Source organism: Natrix helvetica, assembly GCF_964273705.1.
Source record: "Natrix helvetica genome assembly, chromosome: W".
Classification (NCBI taxonomy): Eukaryota; Metazoa; Chordata; class Lepidosauria; order Squamata; family Natricidae; genus Natrix; species Natrix helvetica.
Window position 1 is genome coordinate 847,142 of NC_138555.1, and position 22,621 is coordinate 869,762.

Here is a 22,621-nt window from a genome sequence, read left to right on the forward strand (position 1 = left end):
TTTGCTTTGATTGGGTTCGTCAGTCAGAACGTTGAGCCCTTCTGTTCTGTGTTCTAATCCAGCCCTCGCCATGTGACCTCTGCAGAACCCGAGTCAGAGATTCATGGCCAAGTCTCCCTGAGCCAATTCCTTCTCTTAGAGAACCTGGTTTCTCCCCTCAGATATGAGGAGACTTCAAGCGGACGAGAAAATCCAGCCCCTCCAGTATCAACTGGCCCCATAGCCTAATTCCCTACCATCCTGGACCCATGTTCCTTCGGAAATACAGACTCTTTGGGGCTTCCCTCTCTGTCAGTCCTTTGAGGCACATCAGGCTGGGAAGCCATCATCACAAGAAATGTTAGAACTGAGTTTACTGATATGGATTATAGTAGCAGAATCTTGAAAGCATCTCCACTCCCTCTGACACCAAAGAGCATCAAGGCAGGGCAGCCTTGAGGTTCTTTCTCACCCTTTCCTGTTTTCCTGGGGTGAATCCATATTTTCTTAACAGCTGCCACATATGTTCTGCAAGGCTGTTTCTGTATTGCTCTCCATCACCTTCCGTTGGCCAACGTGGACTCATTAGAGACAGCATTTCTGTTTCAACCAAAGAACCTCTTGGTAAATCTCCTCCTTTTTTATAAAAGAGGCGTCTCTTTTGCGGGCAACTGGGGAGTTTGGTCCACTCAGCCTAATCGACTCCACCCAATGCAGGAGAGGATATTGCCCTGACTTACTGGAGGAGGGGGGCAGAGAACGAATAGAATAAAATAATGTTCTCCTTGAGAATGATTGACAAGTAGACCCCTACCCTACCCTGTGATGCTTGAGAGCCCCAATTCCAGCTGGCTGAAAGGCCCAACCAAACCCAGGAAACTGGTGTTCCCTTCTGGGGCCATTCCTCAGCTCTTTTCAGGTCCCCAACCGGGAACCCCAATGGGCCCTGAATCCCCTCTCTATGTGGGGGGAGCCAGCTCATAGCAGACCCCTCCCCCATCCCTGATTAGAGGACTGCAGCAGCATCCACCCCACTCTATATAGGTTTAGGGGAAGTTAAAGAGACCTGTGGGAAAAGGAGAGAGAGAGAGAATCCTGAGGAAACCATTGAGAAATTAGCCTGAGGGAAAGAGAAAGGCTGTGGGAAGTTAGCACCCATCCCTCTCCTAGAAAAATGAAATATCCTGGGAATTACTGAAAAAGGCAGAATATTATATTTCCCTGGATCAGAAATGGAGAAACATGTTTTAGGCAGGAAACAGACTCCCTCTTAATAGCCCCCACCTTTGTCAATGGGCCATTAAAAGGCCTGAGTTAGTCTATTCTACATAACAAAGATCTCCCCCAGCTCCAGGGTGATGGGATTAAAGCATGATAGTATTAGCTCTTTACCCATCTCCCCACAGGGCACCTGGGAAGAAGCAATGCTCAACAAAACCTGGACTCAAAATACAGCTTAGAGCCGGGATGGCGAACCTATGGCAGGTGTGCCGCAGGTGGCACGCGGAGCCATTTGTTAGTTGGCCAGCTCGCATGCGCGCACTGACAAGCTGAGTTCAGCCTTTTTTTAAAGCCATTTTTCACCCTCCCCAGGCTCCAGAGGCTTTATAGGAGGCTGGGGAGGGCGAAAACATCCTCCCCCCCTCTGGAGGCTTCAGGAGCTTTCCTGAAGCCTCCGGAGTGCAAAAATCAACCCTACGAGCAAACCGGACTTCCGGTTTGCTCATAGTGCCAATTTTAGCCCTCTGGAGCGTTCAGGAGCCCCCAGGAGGCTTCCCTGAATGCTCCTGAGGACAAAACCAACCCTAGGAGCAACCCGGACTTCTGGTTTGTTCCTACGGTCATTTTTTGCCCTTCGGAGGCTTCAGGAAAGCTCCTGAAGCCTCTGGAGGGCCTCCAGGAGGGCGGGGAAGGATGTTTTCACCCTCCCTAAGCTCCTATAAAGCCTCTGGAGCCTGGGGAGGGCGAACAAAGCATGCAAAAAATGGGGGTAACCCTGTCTTGCGCATGTGCATGCTGGGGGAGTGTTGCACATTGCATAATGGGTGTGGCACACCTGCGCACAACCCCCCCTGCACTCTCCCCGCTTATGGCATGTGAGGCAAAAAAGGTTGGCCATCGCTGGCCTAGAGAGTTGCCCCTGCATGGCCCTATGGGACTCTGACGACCAATCAGAATACATTTCTTACACAGGAACAGGAAACAGAGAGGTGGGGGCCGAACAGAAAGTATAAAAACTCAGAAAGCCCCTTCTTTGCTCTCTTTCTTCTCCACCCAACATCTGGAAGCACGTGATCACCTTTTTCCCCAGGACCTCAAGCCACGTGGTCCTGTCCACCATTAAACCATCTTTCCAAGCAGCCTCCATGTTTCCAGTGTCTTTTCCCCCCACTTGGAACTGAACCCAGAAGGACGTTTCCTCCAACAAGGTCTGGGGAAACCATAGAGAAATTAGAGTGAGGGAAAGGTAGAGAAAGGGGCCTGAGGAAACCATAGAGAAATTAGAGTGAGGGAAAGGTAGAGAAAGGGGCCTGAGGAAACCATAGAGAAGTTAGAGTGACGGAAAGGTAGAGAAAGGGGCCTGAGGAAACCATAGAGAAATTAGAGTGAGGGAAATGTAGAGAAAGGGGCCTGAGGAAACCATAGAGAAGTTAGAGTGACGGAAAGGTAGAGAAAGGGGCCTGAGGAAACCATAGAGAAATTAGAGTGAGGGAAAGGTAGAGAAAGGGGCCTGAGGAAACCATAGAGAAATTAGAGTGAGGGAAAGGTAGAGAAAGGGGCCTGAGGAAACCATAGAGAAGTTAGAGTGAGGGCAGCCTCATCAGAGTATGCCAAACTCAGTTCTCTTAGAGACATCCTGGAAGTCCGAGGGCCACCTCTGGACTCCTCCCCCCACTCTGACCAATTGGAGAGAGAGCCCAGTGGGATAACCAAGGGGTGCGGAGTGGGAGGGTCTCTAACCTAACCTAACCTATCTTATCTAAGACAAGATAGAGGGGGGGGCAGTGGGAGGTGCTTCCTTCCACAAGTCCCGCAACTCTTCTTCCTCTTTGAAAGGAGATGCAAATTTTAGGAATGCAGATTTTGGGAGAACATTGCCCAAATTCCCAAGGAGTAGAAGCAGCTCTAAAGAGCAGGGGGGTCTCCAAACTCAGCAACTTTAAGACTTGTGGACATCAACTCCCAGAATTCCTCAGGTAGCATAGCAGGCGATGGGCTTCTGGGAGTTGAAGTCCACAAATCTTAAAGTTGTGGAGTTTGAGAACCCCTGCCTAGAAGAATGAAGGACAACTACACTGTATTCAAAATACTTACATATAAATTTAGAAAAAAACTTGACTGAAAAAAAAAGATGAAGGACCAAGAGAGGTATTTGCTCCATTCTTTAGCGGGATGGTTGTGGAACTCATTTTCTCAAACCCATTTGCAAAGTAAAGAGACTTAAGTGTGAATAAACAGGAAAGCTGATTCAAAAGAGGAGGTGAACGTTTTTTTCCCTTTCGTTTTTGAACTCCCTGAAGACAAAGCAGGGAACGAAGCTTTCCTTACAATTCCCAGGCTGAGCCTTGAACCCGGGACTGGACGGGCAGAGCGGAGGTCCAGCCTTTGGAGGAAGCGGGGTGCAGCTGCTCCCCCCTGGACAGCTTTAGAGGGTCAGGCAGGTAAGGGGCTTCGCAGGGTCTCCTGCTTTGAGGAAGACCCTCTGCTTCCTCCATCCTTTCCCAAAGCCTCGCAGGCTGCAGCAGACCCTGAAGAAGACCTCAAAGGATGGGGAGGAAAAGTTGTCCCCATTTCAGGGAGACTTTGTAGGATAGTTAACCCAGAAGAGCTGATGAGACTGGCAGATCCACTTGCCCCCCCCCCCCCCCCCGGTATTCCGGATCCCTCCAACCAGAGGGGACCCCACAGGACTCCCGGGACCCCCAAGTGGGCATTTCACAGGGCCGCAGGGTGGAGTAGGGGCAGAGCTCCTCCTGGGCCTGTGGGGGGAAGCGGGTCAGGGAGCAGCAGAGAGCAAGAGGCTGATGGTCTCTGGGAGAAGCCAATAGAGGGATGGGACAGAGGAGATCCTAATGTTAGCAAAGTCAATGGGGGAGGGGAGGGAGGCCAATGGAGGGAAATTAGTAGATGAGATCCTAACATTGCGAAGGGGATCCTGAGATATTTAGGATCCCGTCTTTCTTGTTAGGAAAGGCAACTTCAGGTTGGGGGGGGGGAGGAGGAGAAAACAGGTGACTTAGTAACAAGTGTGGCACGGAAGCACCTGTGTTGTTGTTGGGGGGGGGTGTTGTAGGTAATTTGGGGAGGCTTTCTGAAGGCTGCTGAATTCTCTCCTGGCAGCCAAATAAGGTGAGACCAGGAATTGAGATCAGGGAAGCAACATCTTCTTCCCAACCACCCCCACTCGCCCATTATCCTCCTCAAGTCCATCTCCCCCACCCAGAATTCCAAATTTTGGTCTTCTTGGAAGGATGATCTTTGCTCTCTTAACGTGAGATGGGGGGTGATTTTCTCCTTGGTTAGATTCCAACAATGGATGGAAGTTAATCAAGGAGAGAAACAATTTGGGATTAAGGAGAAACTTCCTGACAGTGAGAATAATTAACCAGTGAAACGGCTTGCCAGCAGACGTCATGGGGACTTCATAACTTCCAAATCTGTGATTTTATTATTCTTTAAGGGTTTCTTCCTTGAGCAGGGGGCTGGACTAGATAACCTCTGAGGTCCCTTCCAGCTCTGTTATTCTGAATTGGAATGGGAGGGGTTGCCTCCTGGAGATTCCAAAGATGGACCCATCTTCCTTTTGGGGGAAAGTTCTGGAGAGGGTGGTTGTGTGGCAGCTCCAGAGGTTTGTGGAGGAAATGGATTATCTGGACCTTTTAGCAGTCGTCATAATTCAGGCTTGGATATGTGAGAGAAACGGCATTGGGTGCGCTTTTCAATGATCTCTGTACAAGATAGAAAGTCAACGTCAGAATTGTATTGTCCTGTGTGCAAACACACAACTAGTTGATTGGCCATTGAGCAAACAGGCTGCCGTTGCCATTTCCAAGGCTGAGGCGGAGCTCATAGCGTTGTCAGAATTGTGTTCAGAGTTAACACGGTAGACACAAGAGTTGAAGGATGTGGATATTAAAGAGAAGATACCTATACCAGTGTCTGAAGATAATACGTGGCAATAGGCGAGAGTGTAAAAAAACAGAAGCAAACATGTTGACCTAAAATATTTATAACGTCAAGAGAAGCGATGAAAGAAAATGCAATAGACCAGGGGTGGCGAACAAGTTCGACAAAAAGAGCCAAAATTTTAAACTGTGAGAGTCAGAGAGCCACACCACGCAGTGACCTGCCAAAACAGACCCGGAAGCAATGTTCCCTCTAATTTTTTTTCAATGTGAGCAGAAAAGTATAGTGTTTGAGCGGCACATTTTCATGCCTGAGCAGCACCTGAATTTTTTTCACAGATGTCACCTAAGACAACAACGAAATCAGTATTATTTGAAACTCAAAGTTATGTTTCTTCAAGGTACTCGCTTAATTCAAAGTGTTATATAATATCAGTATCACTTAACAACGCTCTTGCTTAGCAACCAAAATGTTGGCTCAGAAACTCTGGCATTTGAAGCACGCAACTCTTAAAGCTGTCAAGTTACAAGACCCTTGCACCCCTAACCCTTTAGGGAAAAAAACCCCCAGGGGTCTTCAAACCTGACAGCTTTAATACTTGTGGACTTCAGCTCCCAGAATTCCTCCTCCAGTCATGTTGCAGCGACGCCATCTGCGTGGATCTGCTCCATCTTTGCTTTCTTCATTGTGGGCAGGGCTTCTGCTGAAGATGCCGACGAGTACGAGTTGCCACCAGAATAACTGCTGCTACCTCCTCCTCCTCCAACAGAATCACCAGATTTGCTCCTGAGCTCAGCGCTGGGTTACCTCTGCCCCTCCCCCTCCTCCGTGCTTTTGAGGAGCCATGAGGCTTTTTTCCCCCTGCTCCCCCCCGCCTTCCTACTGGCTCCTGCAGCCTCATGGCTCCTCAAAAGCACGGCGGAGGAGGAGGAGGGGGCAGGGGTAACCCAGCGCTGACTGAGCTCAGCTGCTCCGAGCGGAGGGGAGGCGCCGCTGCCACGCGCAGAGATGCCGGCTGGAGCTTTGGCGGCTTCATCTCAGCCGCAGCGCCGGGCGGCAAATCCGGCAGTGCTGCCTGTTAGAGGAGGATGAGGAGGAGGTGGCAGCAGTTCTTCCGGTGGCGGTGGGGGCTTTGGGGCTTCACAACTAGCCTCAGTCACCCCGTGCTCCTCAAAGCAAGTCTGGGGAAGTCCTTTGCAGGCGGCCCGTTCTAGCTGCCTGCAAAGGACCTCCCCAGCTTCCGAAAGGGAGCGCGCGATCCGAGCCACAGTATACTAAATAATGATAAGAGGCAAAGAGCCTCATTTATTTTGGCCGGGAGCCGCATGCGGCTCGCGAGCCGCGTGTTCGCCACCCCTGCAATAGACCGAGGTGGGTTACTGCCAGTTCGTACCGGTTCTGGTAAACTGGTAATTAAGATTAAACGTACTTTGTTGAACCGGAAAATCCCACCACTGGCTGGCCCTGCCCCTGCCTATTTTTGGGGCGGGTTTTTGGGCCCAAAAACCGGCAGTTGCTTCTGCATCTCACGGTCTTTCCCTGCGTCGATTAAGGGGCGAATGGTGGGGACCCTCGAAAGAGCAACGCGGGCGAAGGAAGTCGAAAGAGTGGGCCTCGTCCCGGGGACACGCTTAGTCCTGACTGCCAGCCCCGAAAGAACAGGCTCCTGAATGAGAAATAATCACGTAGTACAAAGGGCTTGCACAACGTGTAACGTGTTCACACTGGTGCAATGGGTCTGGGGGTTAATAGGATTTATTGGGTTAGGGATATTGTTCTCTTTTTTGGTCTTCACTGAGTTGTGTTGTGTCGGGGTTGCGTTGAGGGAGCTCAACCAATCTCATTGTACGTATGTTGTGCACTGACACAGAATTGCTATTAAAAGTGCTTTTTCAAAAAGGCAACTGTTTTTCCCCCCTTGAAGACTTCGTGCAAGAAGCTTCCTCAACTCACTGAAGAGCTGAAGAAGCTTCTTGAATGCCCTTTTTTCAAGGGGGGAAAAACAACAGTCCAGTTGCCTTTTTGAAAAAGCACTTTGGGGACAAAGGTGACCTGGAGGATTGAGAATTTACACAGACCTTCTGGGTGGTGAGGTTGGTTGGTTTCTTCCTCCTACTTACACATCTCTTGAGACAACTGTGGCCTGCAGAAGCATTGGAAAACCCTTCAGCTTTTTATGTTTTACTCTTTTTTCTTAATGTGAGCCCTCCATTAGGTTGCATACATTTTTACGAATATATTCTTGGGTGCCTGTCTCCACCGTAATGGATATTTTGTCCCCCCCCCCTTTCTAGGTGGGTGGATGACTTGCATGGTTAAACACAAGGCTTATGTTGGGGGGGATTCCCCCCCCCCTTTCAGGATATTTCTAGATGTAAAGAAGTCCATTAGTAACATTCTGCAAGGCAGACCAGTTTTTTAAAAAAAGGGGTTGGCTTCTGTTCTGGCACCAATAGAGGAAATTATGAAATTGTGGTTCCATGAAAGTTGGGGGAAATGAAGAGGGGCATGAAAACTGACCTATATTCTTTTGCCCCTGATTCTCATTTCCCCCCCTCCCACTAGTTAATAATGGGATAAATGATTTTATTGCCCCCATCTTTTGAACGGCAATCTTACCAAATTTGTAAGGAAACTTAACTGAATTATGGTGTCTAATTTCTAATGCTGTACAAGCCCATTTAGATCAGATGATAGCGCTGGAGATGTTTTTGAATGGTGCAATTGTAAATATTGCAAGAACAGCTTCGGGTAAAATAGATGGTTACTTGCACTGGCTTTGATTAATGCAACTCCATAAAAGGCTGTGCAGTGATCTGGATTCAAAGGGTGATTTGAATCCGCATTCCCTTAAATCAAATGCGTCTTTGCTGACAGGTGTAGTGTGAGGGTCCCACATGCTCTGAATCACTTCCCCCTTCATAGCCAGAGAACTGCAGAGCCCTAAGTCCTGAACTCAATAAATAAATGCTTTGAGCCATCCAGCCTGGATATATTTTCTTAAGAATTAAGGGATACTAAACAAAAGTGATTACTTAAAACTTGTTTTGCATCATCTTACATTTGTATCTGGTTTTCTTCCGCAAACCTGGAACACCTCATTCTGCGGCTCAAGTGCCTGAACGAGACGGAGCGGCTGGCCAGGTCCGCCCCAGGGACATGGTGGGCACCCTCAAGAGGTCAGCCACGGGAGTTTGGGGAATGGGGGAGCCCCCCCCATAAAAGAGAACCCCGATTTCCCCGGGGCTGGTGGGGGAGGGGGCATCAGAAGGAAGTGTGGGGCTGGGATCCACACTCCTCCTTCACCCTGTCCTTTACCACAATCTTATGGACTGCCAGGGATTCACACATTTCTCACACAAGTCTCCGATTCTCGCAGTCCTACCCAACCTCCAACCGCCTAGGTGCATTCTTACTTCACCAGAATTACTCACTTGGTTCGTACATGAGGTTGCCCAGTCTGTTCCCAGCAATTCCTTCCCGATCCCCTTCCCCTTCTGTTCTCACTGACTTCTATTTCAATCTGCGGGCCCGGGTCCCGCTTCGCACTCCTGAACTGCAGAAACCCCTGTGGACCATTGAAATCAATGGGGCATGCCTTCCCCAATCGATTCAGCTGTCCAGGGGCCACAGAACAGAAGCCTCGAGCCCCATGTTGGGGGCCAATTTGTTGGCAATAAATCCTTACAAAAACTTGGATTGGTAAGAAAAGAATTTTATTAACAAAAGAAAAGAAAAGAAAAAGCAGTTTGCAAAGCGCGGTGAGCTTGAGCAAGACTTCAACTGTAAGTTCTAGCACCAAACACAACACTCCTGAATTCAAAAGTAAGGGTTTTTATACCCGGTCCCTAACGCGGCGCCCCTTTCCCTCCCCTTTGGTCCCATTGGATAGGTCCTCAGGGGTTACAACTAATCCAAGGTGCCTATTAAGAATACAGTAACCCTTCCCCCGTCCCGCATCCTGCCCACTGGCAGTTGCAGTTTTAATCCCCAGCTATCTTTTCTCTCAGGCCTCTCTCTTTACCTTTTCCTCAGGCCTCTTTCCCTCAGTCTACTTTCTCTATGTTTTCCTCAGGTCTCTTTTACCACATTTCCCCCACATTTCCCTTACTTTCTCTCTTTCCCTCACTCTACGTTCTCTCTTTTCCCCAGTCCTCTTTCTCCACCTTTCCCTCAGTCTATTTTCTCTCTTTTTCTCAGGCCACTCTCTTTATCTTTCCCTCAGTCTACTTTCCCCTTTTCCCTCAGGCCTATTTCCCTCAGTCTACTTTCTCTATGTTTACTTCTACTTTCTCTGTTTTCCTCAGGCCTCTTTCTCCACCTTTCCCTCACTCTATGTTCTCTCTTTTCCTCAGTCCTCTTTCTCCATCTTTCCCTCACTCTACTTTCTCTCTTTCCCTCGGGCCACTCTCTTTATCTTTCCCTCACTCTACTTTCCCTTTTTCCCTCAGGCTTCTTCCCCTCAGTCTACTTTCTCTATGTTTTCCTCAGGGCTCTTTCTCCACCTTTCCCTCACTCTACTTTCTCTTTTCCTCAGACCTCTTTCTCCACCTTTCCCTCAGTTTACTTCCCCTTTTTCCCTCAGGCCTCTGTCTCTCATTCTACTTTCTCTATGTTTTCTTCAGGTCTATTTCTCCACTTTTCTCTCACTCTACTTTTTCTCTTTCCCTCAGGCCTCTTTCTCCACTTTAGCTCAGGCCTCTTTCTCCACCTTTCCCTCACTCTACTTTCTCTCTTTCCCTCAGGCCTCTCTCTGTCTTTTCCTCAGGCCTCTTTCCCTCAGTCTACTTTCTCTATGTTTGCTTCAGGTTTCTTTCTCCACCTGTCCCTCAGTCTACTTTCTCTCTTTCCCTCAGGCCTCTCTCTTTATCTTTCCCTCAGGCCTCTTTCCCTCAGTCTACTTTCTCTCTTTCCCTCAGGCTTCTTTCTCCACCTTTCCCTCAGGCCTCTTTCTCCACTTTCCCTCACTCTACGTTCTCTCTTTCCCTCAGGCTTCTTTCTCCACCTTTCCCTCAGGCCTCTTTCTCCACCTTTCCCTCACTCTGCGTTCTCTCTTTTCCTCAGTCCTCTTTCTCCACCTTTCCCACAGTCTACTTTCTCTCATTCCCTCAGGCCTCTCTCTCTATCTTTCCTTCAGGCCTCTTTCCCTCAGTCTACTTTCTCTATGTTTGCTTCAGGTCTCTTTCTCCACCTTTCTCGCATTCTACTTTCTCTCTTTCCCTCAGGCCTCTTTCTCCTCCTTTAGCTCAGGCCTCTTTCTCCACATTTCCCTCAGTCTACTTTCTCTATGTTTTCCTCAGGCTTCTTTCTGCAACTTTCCCTCATGCCTTTCTCTCTTATCTTTCCCTGAAACTAATTTCTCTATCTTCCCCTTAGGCTAATTTCTCTATGTTTTCCTCAGCCCCACTTCTTCCTTTTCCTTAGGCTTCTTTCTCTACATTTCCCAGTTTTGGAGGCGGGGGTGAGTAGTGGGGCTCAGCTGAGAAAAGTTTCAATTTTCTTTAGTAGAGGCTCCAGAAAACAGATTCCCCCCCCCTCCTTTGAAAATCAGATGCTAGCAGAGCCTTGCCTTTTGGGGGGATATTGGGGTGTCAGAAGGAAGTTCTGGGGTCAGCTAGAAACATGGGCCAGTTGATCGGATGTCTGGGAGGGTGAAGAACAGCTCCTAAGGACACAAAGAGGGGAGGTGTCCACATTGGAGCTAGCTAATTATCGTCCAGTCTCCAACCTCCCTTTTTTGGCGAAGGTTGTTGAGAATGTGGTGGCGCAGCAGTTTCCGCGTCACCTCGATGAATCCGATTATCTAGACCCACGCCAGTCCGGCTTCCGACCCGGGCACAGCACTGAGACAGCCTTGGTCGCGTTGGTTGATGATCTCTGGAGGGCCAGAGATAGAGGTTGTTCCTCTATCCTGGTCCTATTAGATCTCTTAGCGGCTTTTGATACCATCGACCATGGTATCCTTCTGCGCCGGCTGGAGGGGATGGGAGTCGGAGGCACCGTGTTACGGTGGTTCGACTCTTACCTCTCCGGCCGGATGCAATATGTGTTGACAGGGGGGCAGAGATCGACCCCGAGGCCACTCTCTTGTGGGGTGCCGCAGGGGTCGGTTCTCTCGCCCCTTCTGTTCAATGCATACGTGAAGCCGCTGGGCGAGATCATCCGTGGTTTTGGGGTTGAATACCATCTGTACGCTGATGATACGCAGCTGTACATTTCAACCCCAAACCACCCCAACGAGGCTGTCGCAGTGATGTCCCGGTGTCTGGAAGCCGTCGGGGTCTGGATGGGGGACAACAGACTCAAGCTCAACCCCTCCAAGACTGAGTGGCTGTGGCTTCCGGCACCTCGGTTCAGCCAGCTGACTCCATCGCTGGCCATAGGGGACGAGCTACTGCCCCCTGTGGAACGGGCGCGCAATTTGGGCGTCCTCCTAGATGCCCGGCTGTCAATGGATGACCATGTGGCAGCCGTGGCAAGGGGGGCGTTCCACCAGGTTCGCCTGGTGCGCCAATTGCGCCCCCTACTGGACCGGGATGCCCTACGCACAGTCACTCATGCGCTGGTGACGTCTCGCCTAGATTACTGTAATGCTCTCTACATGGGGCTTCCCTTGGGACGCGCCCGGAGACTGCAGCTAGTCCAGAACGCGGCCGCGCGGGTTATCATGGGGAGGTCTAGATACTCCCACGTAACACCGCTCCTGCGCGAGCTGCACTGGCTACCTGTGGTTTTTCGGGTGCGTTTCAAGGTCCTGATTACTATCTTTAAAGCGCTCCATGGCTCAGGACCTAGTTACTTGCGGGATCGCATCCTCCCACATACATCCCTGCGGCCAATCCGCTCTCACAGAGAGGGCCTTCTCCAGGTGCCGTCCACTAGGCAATGCCAGCGGGCGGCGCCGAGGAGTAGAGCCTTCTCTGTGATGGGCCCAACCCTCTGGAATGACCTCCCCCCCGACATTAGAACCACCTCGGACTTCCGCTCCTTCCGTCAAAAATTGAAGACTCACCTGTTCCGACTAGCTGGCCTGGCATGATTATAAATGTTACATCTATGAACTCCTGGTAGTATATTCTCATCTGGTTATTTTAAGGGTAATGTTTTAGTTTTAATTGTTTTTAGGGCTTTTAGCCTCATATTTATTTATTCTTCTGTACAGGACTCTTAATTTTAACCTCCTCCACATACATACATATATTTATAGCCCTATTTATATTTGTATTTTATCTGTGATTTATTGTGGACTGTACACCGCCCCGAGTCCCTTTTTGGGAGAGGGGGCGGTTTAGAAATGTGAATAAATAAAATAAATAAATAAAATTGGGGGAGGAATGGGAGAGGGCATGGAAGAGGCATGGCCAAACAAGATATGGTCCATCATCCCCAACAGGGTGCAGCATCGTTTTCCCCAAATTTGTTCAGGAGACAGACCAGAACTTCCTGCTGCAAATTTGGCTGCTGAGCAGGTTCCTTCATCCTCTTCCTTGACCAGAAAACCCAAAGCGAGTCAATGTATAGAAACATCTGGAGTGGAGTTGAAGGATGCTAAAAGATAGGATGGACCCAGCAGGAGCATGATTTCCACCCAGAAGGACCCCCTCCCTGGACCCAGAGTGAAAACTTCAGGGGCGACCTGACCCACCTTTGGAGTATAAGCTACTGAATTCCATGTCCCCTTCCTCAGGATATTAGCACAACCCTCCTCTGCCTTTTGAGTTCATCGTGGCACAAATCTGTTTATGCTGAGCCTCAGCAGGCCCTCTGACCCACCCTTTTTTGTAAGACACAGCCTCTTTTGTAAAAAAAAGGAGATTTAATAAAAAGATCTTTGACTGAAACAAAGATGCCCTTCCTAGGGAGTCCAGATGTTACCCCCTGGAAGGTGGTATAGAACAACTGCCCCCAATCCTTTGGGCACCACGGAATGATTCTGTGGAGGATGGTTTTTCCATGGACTGGAGTGGGTGTAGTTTCACACGCTGCCTGGATCCTAAACATACACGGATGGATCTTTGCTCACTGGTGCAGCCTGGTTCTTGGTGAGCCATGACCTGGTGCTGGTCCTTGGCCCAAGAGTTGGGGACCCCTGGTGCAGAGGAATACAGAGCTGGTCCTGCAGAAAATATGTGGCAGCTGTTAGGAAAACATGGATTCACCTCAGGAAAAAAGGAACAGGTAAGAAAGAACATCAAGGCTCGTTGGTGCCTGAGGGAGCAAAAGGGAGATGTTGTCACGATTATGTTGCTCTCATCTATATCAATACATTTGAGCTTGCTCTTTGGTGGCTTCCTGGCCTGGTCTACCTCAGAGGACTAACAGACGGGGAAGTTCCAAAGTTCCAAAATTAGGCTGTGGAACCAGTTGATAATGGGGAGGGGGGCATAATCTTCACGTGCCCTTGAAGAAAGTTGTGTCATCTGAGGAGAACAACCGGTTTCTGGGAGAAGGAATTGGCTTAGTTGAACTCAGCCACGAATCTCTGATTGGGGTTCTTCAGGGGTCACATGGCGAGGGCTGGATTATAACACAGGACAGAAGGCCTGTGGCCTTTGGCAGAGTTGCCACCGTGGGAGCAGAGGTTCAGTGAGAGAGAGATTTTGGTCTTTGTTGGAAAGGGAAACAATCAGAAGTTGTGTCTTTTAGAATAGAATAGATCAGAATAGAATAGAATAGAATTCTTTATTGGCTAAATGTGATATGACACACAAGGAATTTGTCTCCGGTGCATAAGCTCTCAGTGTACATAAAAGTTATGGTAAATCATGATCACAGTCATCCTAAGACTACATCATAAACCGTAAGAGTCAATACCCAGTGATAGGATACTAAATAAACAATCCGCATAAATCATACTAGGAAACTAAATAAAACAATATAAATCATAAAGATACAAGCAACAAAGTTTTACTCATAAGTAGAAAAGGAGATGGGTAATAGGAAAGATGAGAAGAATAATAGTCATACAGTCTTAGTAGTTTAACAATGCTGTGGAAATTAGTTGTTTAGCAGAGTAATGGCATGGGGGGGTGGGAGAACTGTTCTTGTGTCTAGTGGTTCTGACGTGCAGTGCCCTACAGCATTGTTTTGAGGGCAGAAGTTGAAACAATTTATGTCCAGGATGTGAGGGGTCAGTAGATATTTTCACAGCCCTCTTTGACTCGCGCAGTGTACAGGTCCTCAATGGAAGGCAGGTTGGTAGCCATTGTTTTTTCTGCAGTTCTAATTATCCATTGAAGTCCGTGTCTGTCCTGTTGGGTTGCAGAGGTAAACCAGACATTTATAGAGGTGCAGGTGACAGACTCAATAATTCCTCTGTAGAACGGAATCAGCAACTCCTTGGGCAGCCTGAGCTTTCTGAGTTGGCACAGGAAGAACATTTTTGTTCTGCTTTTTCGATGACAGTTTTGATGGTAGGTGTCCAATTTAAGTCTTGAGATATTATAGAACCTAGAAACTTGAAGGTTGCTACTGTGTGGCCTAGTATCATCACAGGTGGTGGTATAGGAGGGTTTCTCCTAAAATTTACCCTCATTTCTACAATTTTGAGTGTGTTTAGTTCAAGATTGTTATGGTCGTATCACAAGGCCAATCACTGTTGTATCATCTGCAAACATCAGTCCATTAACAGGAGATGCAGTCGTGGGTATATAGAGAGAAGAGAAGTGGAAGAGAAGTGGAGAAAGCACACAGCCCTGGGAGGGGGGGTGGCGTTGTGCTAATTGTGCAGGGATGTGGTGTGATTTTGCCTAGCTTCACCTGGCGCTTCCTGTATGTTGTTTTGTTACTTTTCCCATATGTCTCTTTTGTTGACGTTCATCATGTCTTCTGTGTAATAAGGAGCATCTGTGTTCCCTGACACCAGATCATCAATCTTGGACATCAGTTGGTCCACCTGAGCCTTTCTTTCTGCCTCTTTGGCCTCGTTGTCGAAAGTTAGGTACCGGTTCCCGCATTCAGCAACATAATTCTGCAGGTTTTCATCAGAAGTTATGATGTTTTCAAGAGATTTTCCTTCCGGGAAATCTTTACGGGTGAACAAGAGGATCATGTAAGTCTTGGCATTAAGGCCAAAAATCTCGTTGATCTGCTGATCCAGCTTGTCCTTCTGCTCCTGGGTTAAAGGAACAGGACGCATCACCTGCAGAATGACGTGAGGACCCGGGAAACAAATATTCACGCACTTTCTCACTTCTTTAACGATATCCTCCGCTGCAAGATTGGAATGGGAAAAGCCAGGCGTATCAACAACCACAACCTTCCTGCCTTTCAGGTGCGTCTCCTCCTTTTGGCATACTTGTGTTACAGACTCAGTTGACTCCCCACACTCAAAGACTTTGCTCCCCAGAATTGTGTTTCCCGTCGCACTTATCCCGTTTCTGCTTCTGCCCACCAGGACGATCCTCTGTTCAGGCCCTGCAACCCAAAGGGGAGAGGAGAGAAGAAGGAGGCATGGTCAGCAGCATAAAGCCATCCTAGCCTGTCCCTCCACCCAGGACAATTGCTTCCACGCCAGCCTGCCACCCCACCCCCCAGGGCCCAAGACTTTACCTCGGATGCCTCCAGCCATTTCCAGACACATCGCACAGCACACCACTCGGGAGTTCTGTGTGAAAAGCAAAACAGAATCAGCCAAAGGAGAGGCTGCCTTGTTCAGAGGTTGCCAGGAATTCTCCTCCCCCACCAGCAACAATTGGAGGGTTAAAAAAAGCACCCCCCCTCCTCACTATCCTTGAGGCTGACCCATTTCATCCTTCCCCCCACGCCCTCTTTCCTTGAGATCCTGCACTTTGAGGGTTTCCGGAACGGAGGTGTGTGTGTTGATGTCCAGAGTGGCTGTCAGCTTCCCAAAGCTGGTTCCATGGAAGGGACCTTGTTCTCTGGGGCTTCAGCTGCTCCTGCTGCAGCTCCAAATTGTCTCCAAGGGTCGCCCCGGGGCTGCCCCAGGTGGGCTTCCTCTAGGTTCCCTCCGGCCACTCGCTCCTTGACCTCCCAGCTGCCCCTCCAAGGTGGTCTAAATCGAATCCTTCCTGAGGGGAAGGATCCTTTTGTGGAGGCTCTTTCCTGCATCCCCTGCAATCCTGGGCAAGCAGCCTGTGCTGAGAATATGGACTTGAACCCGTGCCCTTCCTCCCCACCACCTCGTTTTACCCTTTGGGAAACTCCTCTGCCCCCTGCACATACATTTTGGGAAGGTCACCTCAATTCCTGTTAAATCCTGCAGGAGGTGTCAAACTATTCTACTTCCTCCTCCTCCCCCTCCTCCTCCTCCCCCCCCCCTCCTCCTCCTCCTCCTCCTCCTCCTCCTCCTCCTTCTAGTTACCTCAGCAGGCCTCCCAGTGGGAAAGATGGAAGTGATCGCCTCACTCCATTGACCGAGCCCTCCTGGAGTCACAGCTGCACATCGGAATTGGTACTGAAGATTTAGGTGGACATCTTCCAGGGTGAATTGATCCTTAGGGCCTTTTGCCTGGAGACTTTTCCAATTCTGTTCTGTAATCCGATACTCCACCTGGTAACTGGAGACTGAAGGCTTCCTGATGGCTGCCGGATCAGTACTAATCTGGAAGGTATTTGGATGCAGTTGCTCAACCTTAGGAGGCGGAGGTCTCCTACGAGCAGCTTCCAGATCCTGACGTTCCTTGAGGACCTCCATAGTCATGGTTAAACTTTTGGTTTTCAGCTTCATTAAAGAGTCAAAGAAATCCTTCATGCTCTCAGTGCTCATTTTCCAGGACTTTTCAGCAGCAACATTATGGCTTCCTTTGTATTCTTGGGGAGCAAAGAGAGCTGAATTGTTGAATCTGAAGAGCTGAGGGATTTCCGACCCATCCTGAGCATCTGATGGAACAACCAACTTGCGATCCTCCAGATCAAGTAGGGTCCCCCCATCTTCAAAGGTGATCAGGAGTTGGACGTCATCCTTCACGTCTTTTCCCAACATGGAGAGCATGGAATGTAAGATGCGTTCCTGGGCGTGAGTTGAATGGGCCACAAAGCAGATGGCATCCACCTGGTCAATGCCCCCTGGGGTGGAGAAAAACTCCAGGAGTTGCTTCTCAACCAGGTTGTCTTGCTCTGTGTCTTGTGTGCCTCCAAATTCTGGAGTGTCAATTATTGTGAGAGAATAGGGAATTCGGAAGCCCTTCTGATGGTTCACCACGTAGGCTATGACTTCAGACGTCCTGCTTCCACTTTCGCTTCTCTGAGTGGTTTCATGAATGAGTTTGAATCTGAAATTGTCTTCCCACTGGACACCCAGGATATAATTGATCATCCCGTTGATCAGAGTGGTTTTTCCACTTCCTGTTGCTCCCATCATCAGGATCACTTTGTTGGGCACTTCTGGGTTCTCCTTTCCAAGCTGGTAAAAGAGAGAGGAGGTGGAGGCATCTGAGGGGACTTTCTCCAGAGGAAGGGCGAACACTAATGGCTGTCTTTCCTCCACCAGGGAGTTTTTCTGAAGGAATTGGTAGGCTACATTGTCTGCACCTTCTCCCTTCAGTGATGTGGAGACCTCCACCTCCTCACTGGGAACACTCAGAGCTCCACTGTCACACACGGCAGACACCCGTATTCTATATGTTGTCTGGGGCTTCAGACCGTCAATGGGATAAAATTCTGTTTTCTTCCCAGTTCTTTTTCCAATCCATTGGTCCTTCCCAACTCCAGCCTCCACCATTCTGTACTCCACCTTGTATTCCTCAACCATAATTCCTGAGGCAACGATGCTGGGACTTATCCAGGCCACAGAGATGACAGAAGATGCCGCAGTGACCATTCTCAATTTCTCAGGAGGGCTGGTGGAAAGGGTCTTTATGGACCCGCTCAGGTCACTGGATTTACCAAGGCCTACCTTGCAACAAGCAGCGTACCTGAACTGGTACTCTGTGTTTGGAGGCAAATCTTTCAGCAGGAACATCTCCCTGGCATCCTCTGTCCTCACAGTATTCCATTTTTCTTCCCCTGCAACCTTGTACTCTACCACATAGTTGGAGATTGTAGCCTTTCCATATTCAGCTGGCTGAAACTTCAGCTGAATGCTGTCATGTCTGAGTTCACTGATCAGGAAAGGGAGAGGTTTTGCGGGCAACTCAAAGTTCTTGCTGACCAGCTCTCCATCTTCGTAAAGGTATACTGAAGCTCCTGGGTTGTCCACATCTGGGAGAGAGGCCACAACAAAGCGGACATTCTCCTTGGATTGGTTGACGCTGAAAAAGTCTTGGATAGATTTGGCTGCTCGGCGAGCATTGCGGGTCCTCTCCTTGTCCTCAAACCAGGCCAGGCCTTTCTTCACCTCAGGAGGGGACTTTGTTGACTTATCTGATTCTTGCGATAATTGCTTTTGTAAGCTCAAGAGAAATGACTCGTCTTCATGCAGAGAAGTAAATATGAAGGAGACAACATATACATTCCCAGGGTCAAGAAATATTTCTTCCATCTTGTTCTGAGATGAGATCACTTCTATATTATTTAGAATAGTCAGATAAGATTTGATAAAGTTAATTTCTCTTTTCTTGGTGTCCAGAAATTCACGGAGTCTTTTGCTGTTGAAGGGAGATTGGTTGACAGACCTCAAGATGTCCACCACGGTCCTTTCCTCCTGCCCTCCTCCCCGGATGGAAGGCAACATTCTGGCCAACTGTTTCTGGAAAGTCTGCTTGTGTTGTTTGCACAGGTCCTTGAACTTCTGGATCTTTCTCTGGATCTCAGGGAAGGTCTCAACAGTGGAATTCTTGGCTAGATCATTGCTTTGCATCTGGATTTCATTGAGTTCCTCCAAGATCCTTTCAGTATCAAAGATCAAAGATAGGCTTATTTCACGGCCTATCTTAGCTGCTCTGGAGTCCAGCTTGCTCAGTGGGTAGAGCCAGACTTTCATAGGCACGGCCTTCTCTCCATCTTTCCCTAACATTTTTGGTAGAGTTTCATAAACTTGCATGGCATCTTGGAAAGTCACCGGAGGTTTTTCCAGAGAAAAGTCTCCATGGAACTTGCAATTAATGTTGGAATTAATCTTTTTGATTTCATCTTTCAATTTGACGTCTCCTTCTCCCATGATTGATACAATCTTCTTGATTGCAAACTGGAGACTTCCCTGAATATTTTGTACTGTCTCCGTTGAAGTACGCTCTTGGTCAAATACAAAGAAAGCCTTGGCTCCATACAGGATGGCGGTGACCACATGGGTGGCTGTGCCCTGCTCAAAGACGGCTGGGTAAGAGATATTCTGGATTCCTAGTTGACTCATTGTCAGCTGTTCATACTTGGTGGTGGTTTTGTACTGAAGGGTGACTCTGGCATGTTCCTTGGACTTTTTGGTGTTGTGAAGATATGTAGCCGACCCCCCCACTTCAATCAGTCCCCACAGGAAGCTGGCTTTGAGGCTTGCTGAGACCTCCAGGGCAGAGGTCTTGTCATCGATGCTGTCAGACATAATGATTTCTGATGCTATGTTGGGCTGAGGCTTGATGGTCAGTTGCTTCTGAAGAGACCTGTAGTCCCAAAGGGTGACCCCTGCATGAAACAGAAGAAAACAGGGACATGAATTGAACACTATCTTCCAAAATACCTGCAGCTGGATAGAGAAGCTCCAGAGAGGTGGGACAAGGGAGACAATATTTCCCCTGAAGGGTTCCATCATTTTTTCTGTCCACCCATCACCAGGGAAGCCCCCTGCCTGTTTTTCAAAATACCAGGATCTCCAAAAGCTTTCGACTGAGTAGAGAGGAATGGGAATTGCTATGCACCTATGGATCTCAAGAGACATCTCCAATCCCTGAGAAACTGTTTTTCATTAGGGGTTCTGAGCAGAGGTGAGTTGCTCCCAGTTTGGCTCTAGTGGCGAAGGTGGGAGGCTCCGCCCACCCACCCGGATGCTTCTGCACATGCACAGGAGCACGTGTACATTCCCCAGTATGAGCGAACCGGTAGTAAACAGGTTAGCAACCTACCACTGGTTCTGAGGCGTATTTTCTGTTCAAATCTGCCCCTCCCAGGAAAGGCACCAGCCCCACAACTTGAGAATTACATCCCTCACTTCACCACTCTGTGTGGGATCTCGACTCCTTCTTAAAAGCATTTTTCAAATGGCTCAGTGTAGGAACCTGCCATTTAAATGGACAATAAATTCTGTCATTGCTTCATAGATACTCTTTTTTGCATATTTACCTTTCCTTCTTAAAAGAGAATTCCCCTAGCCGCAGCCTGCTTTTTCCTTAAGGTCATTAATATTGTGGAAATTATTTTTAAACATTTGGATTTAAAATTGTTAAAGGACTCCTTGCCCCATTTGCAAGTGGATGAAGCTTCCAGTCTCCCTCTGGGTGAAAAGTGTGCAGCAGAGACAGGCAGAGGCAGAGCCATTGGGTGCGGGCAGGTGATCCCAATGCATTACCCATTCTGTCCCACCATGTCTCGGTGCACCAAGTCAGGCATCCACACAGGACGTTGGGATCCCCTACTTCCGGTGGCGCCGCTGTCCTTGGAAGACGTTCCCTCGGGAACGCCAGCCCGTGTTTGAGTAACAAGTGGTTAGGATAGCATAAATCAGCTGTCCAGCAGTTTGAAAATCTCCCCCTCGGGAAAAGGGGGGGAGGTGAGCACTCTGGCAGAGGGAAGATTCGCCCAGCGGCCCCAGGAGCATGTGACGTGGCGTGAAAGGTGCGAGCTCCCTAGGAAGCCTGATGATCTCCTCATCACGGGACGCTTCTGCATTTGCAGAACAAAAGGCAGCGTCCACACCAGCAACTTCAAGTCTATTTTACATCTGAATAAGAAGCTGGCAGAGCAAACCGGGAGGTCAACAAAAATTGCAAGTACTGGCCTTAGCTCCGTAGATTATATCTCTTTCTTTAAACTTAAAAGGAACTTTTCAAAAAAAAAATGGCACCGGAGGAACAAAGGATGTGTTGAAAACGAAAGTGAAGTGGGAAACTGATTAGCACTTGTTAAGTGCCTGTTAGTGTGGTCGATAGACTTTAAAGAGTAGTTGGACCTTTCTGACCTGAATAAGTTGGCTGTCTGAAAGCCTGATCTAAATATTTTGAAATGGCCTCTAAGCAGACTAAATTCAATACTTCAAAAAGTGTGGGGAGTTCACGGGCGCAAACTTCAAAGCTAGAAACTTTATTACCTCCGGTGGAAACACAATCACAAACCCTGGCACAAACCCTGACACTGGAGGCTTTGCAAAATAACTTACAAAATGCACTAAAAGAACAGGCAGTTGCCTTGGAGGGGGAAATTACAAGTGCCTTTAAAGATGTCTCTGATGAAATATCTGGTATTAAGGATTTAATCCAAACACGTAACCAAGAAATAAGGGAGGATATAGTCGAGGCACTTAAAGGATTATTTGGATACCCCTGCTCTATATGTTGATGGGAGCAAGTCCACTCTATCCACAGAAATGGAAGATCACCTCGATCTCCACACTGGACAAATGGCTTCAAAAACTAGCAGGGACAGCTACATTGACAGAAGAAAAAAAATACTAATACTTTTATTTCTACCGGTACATGGAAACCACTTCTGGACTTTGTGCTTGAAGTGGGCAAAAAAGTGAAAATTTAATTTTGGATTTTACCGATGAGATAGATTCATTGTTAGTGAATTGCCTTATTTATAAAATTATGTAAAAGTAAAAAGTTGAGCTTTGATGTTCAGGCTCTATTCTATTGCACAAATGGGAGTTTCAAGTCAGTGGCTTTTGTTTCTTCCTTCCCCCCATCTGCTTTCCCCCACTTTTCACTTCCCCAATTTTCCTACTTTTTACTTTTGTATTTTCTTTATCTTATACTGTAAACTAATACGATTCATATTTTAAAAAATGGAAGTGTTCAGTGCATTGATGGCATTGCCTGCCTTCCTCCCTCCTGAGACCCCTCCGCCTCTCTTCCAGTTCTTACCAGAGATCAGTTCATCCTTGCGACAATCGTACAGCATGCCCAGCTGGAAGGGGCGTCCCAAGGCTGGGGTCACAATGGTGTCCTCTGCACAGGCCATGTTCAGGTCGTGTGTATCGCTGACGATTCTGTGCCCTGCAAGAGAGAAGAACCTTCTGGAGGAGGCCACATCTGATCCACGACTCTCTTTTAAGGGGCTGCAGGATTTGAGCGCTGAGGTTTCGGTTTCTGCGTGGGCAGAGTTACTGGTCATGGGGGTGGGGGATGGGCAAGGGTCCCTCTGGACAGAGTAGTGAGGAAGTGGACAGCTGATGGCTCCACCGACGCCTGCTGGGGTCCCCAAATGGTCAGCTCCTGGGGCAAGGATGGGGTACAGCGGAACAGGCATTTTTGGGGCAGAGGAACAACTTCCAGGTCAGGATCACACCCCTTGAGTCAAAACTCCGCCTGGGATTGGTTGGCCCCCATCAAAATGGACGGGGCCCCTTAAATGATGTTTAGGGTTTGAATAACATCATTGTCCTTCCAGTCTTATTATTGTTTTAGGTGGAAGATTTAGAACCTAGAATTATTGTCGCCTTGAATGTATGCTTAGATCTGGCCCAATC

General features: G+C 48.5%; 1 protein-coding gene across 1 annotated transcript; it reads right to left on the reverse strand.

The window, feature by feature from the left end:
- Positions 1-13,930: 13,930 nt before the first annotated feature.
- LOC309400249 (uncharacterized protein) lies at positions 13,931-22,401 on the reverse strand (the record flags this gene model as incomplete). The annotated part of the gene is made up of 4 exons (XM_081968663.1): positions 13,931-15,522; positions 15,658-15,712; positions 16,430-19,623; positions 22,017-22,401. 4 exons carry the CDS (start codon positions 22,399-22,401, stop codon positions 14,891-14,893), a joined length of 4,266 nt encoding a protein of 1,421 aa, XP_081824789.1. The 3' UTR covers positions 13,931-14,890.
- Positions 22,402-22,621: the final 220 nt, after the last annotated feature.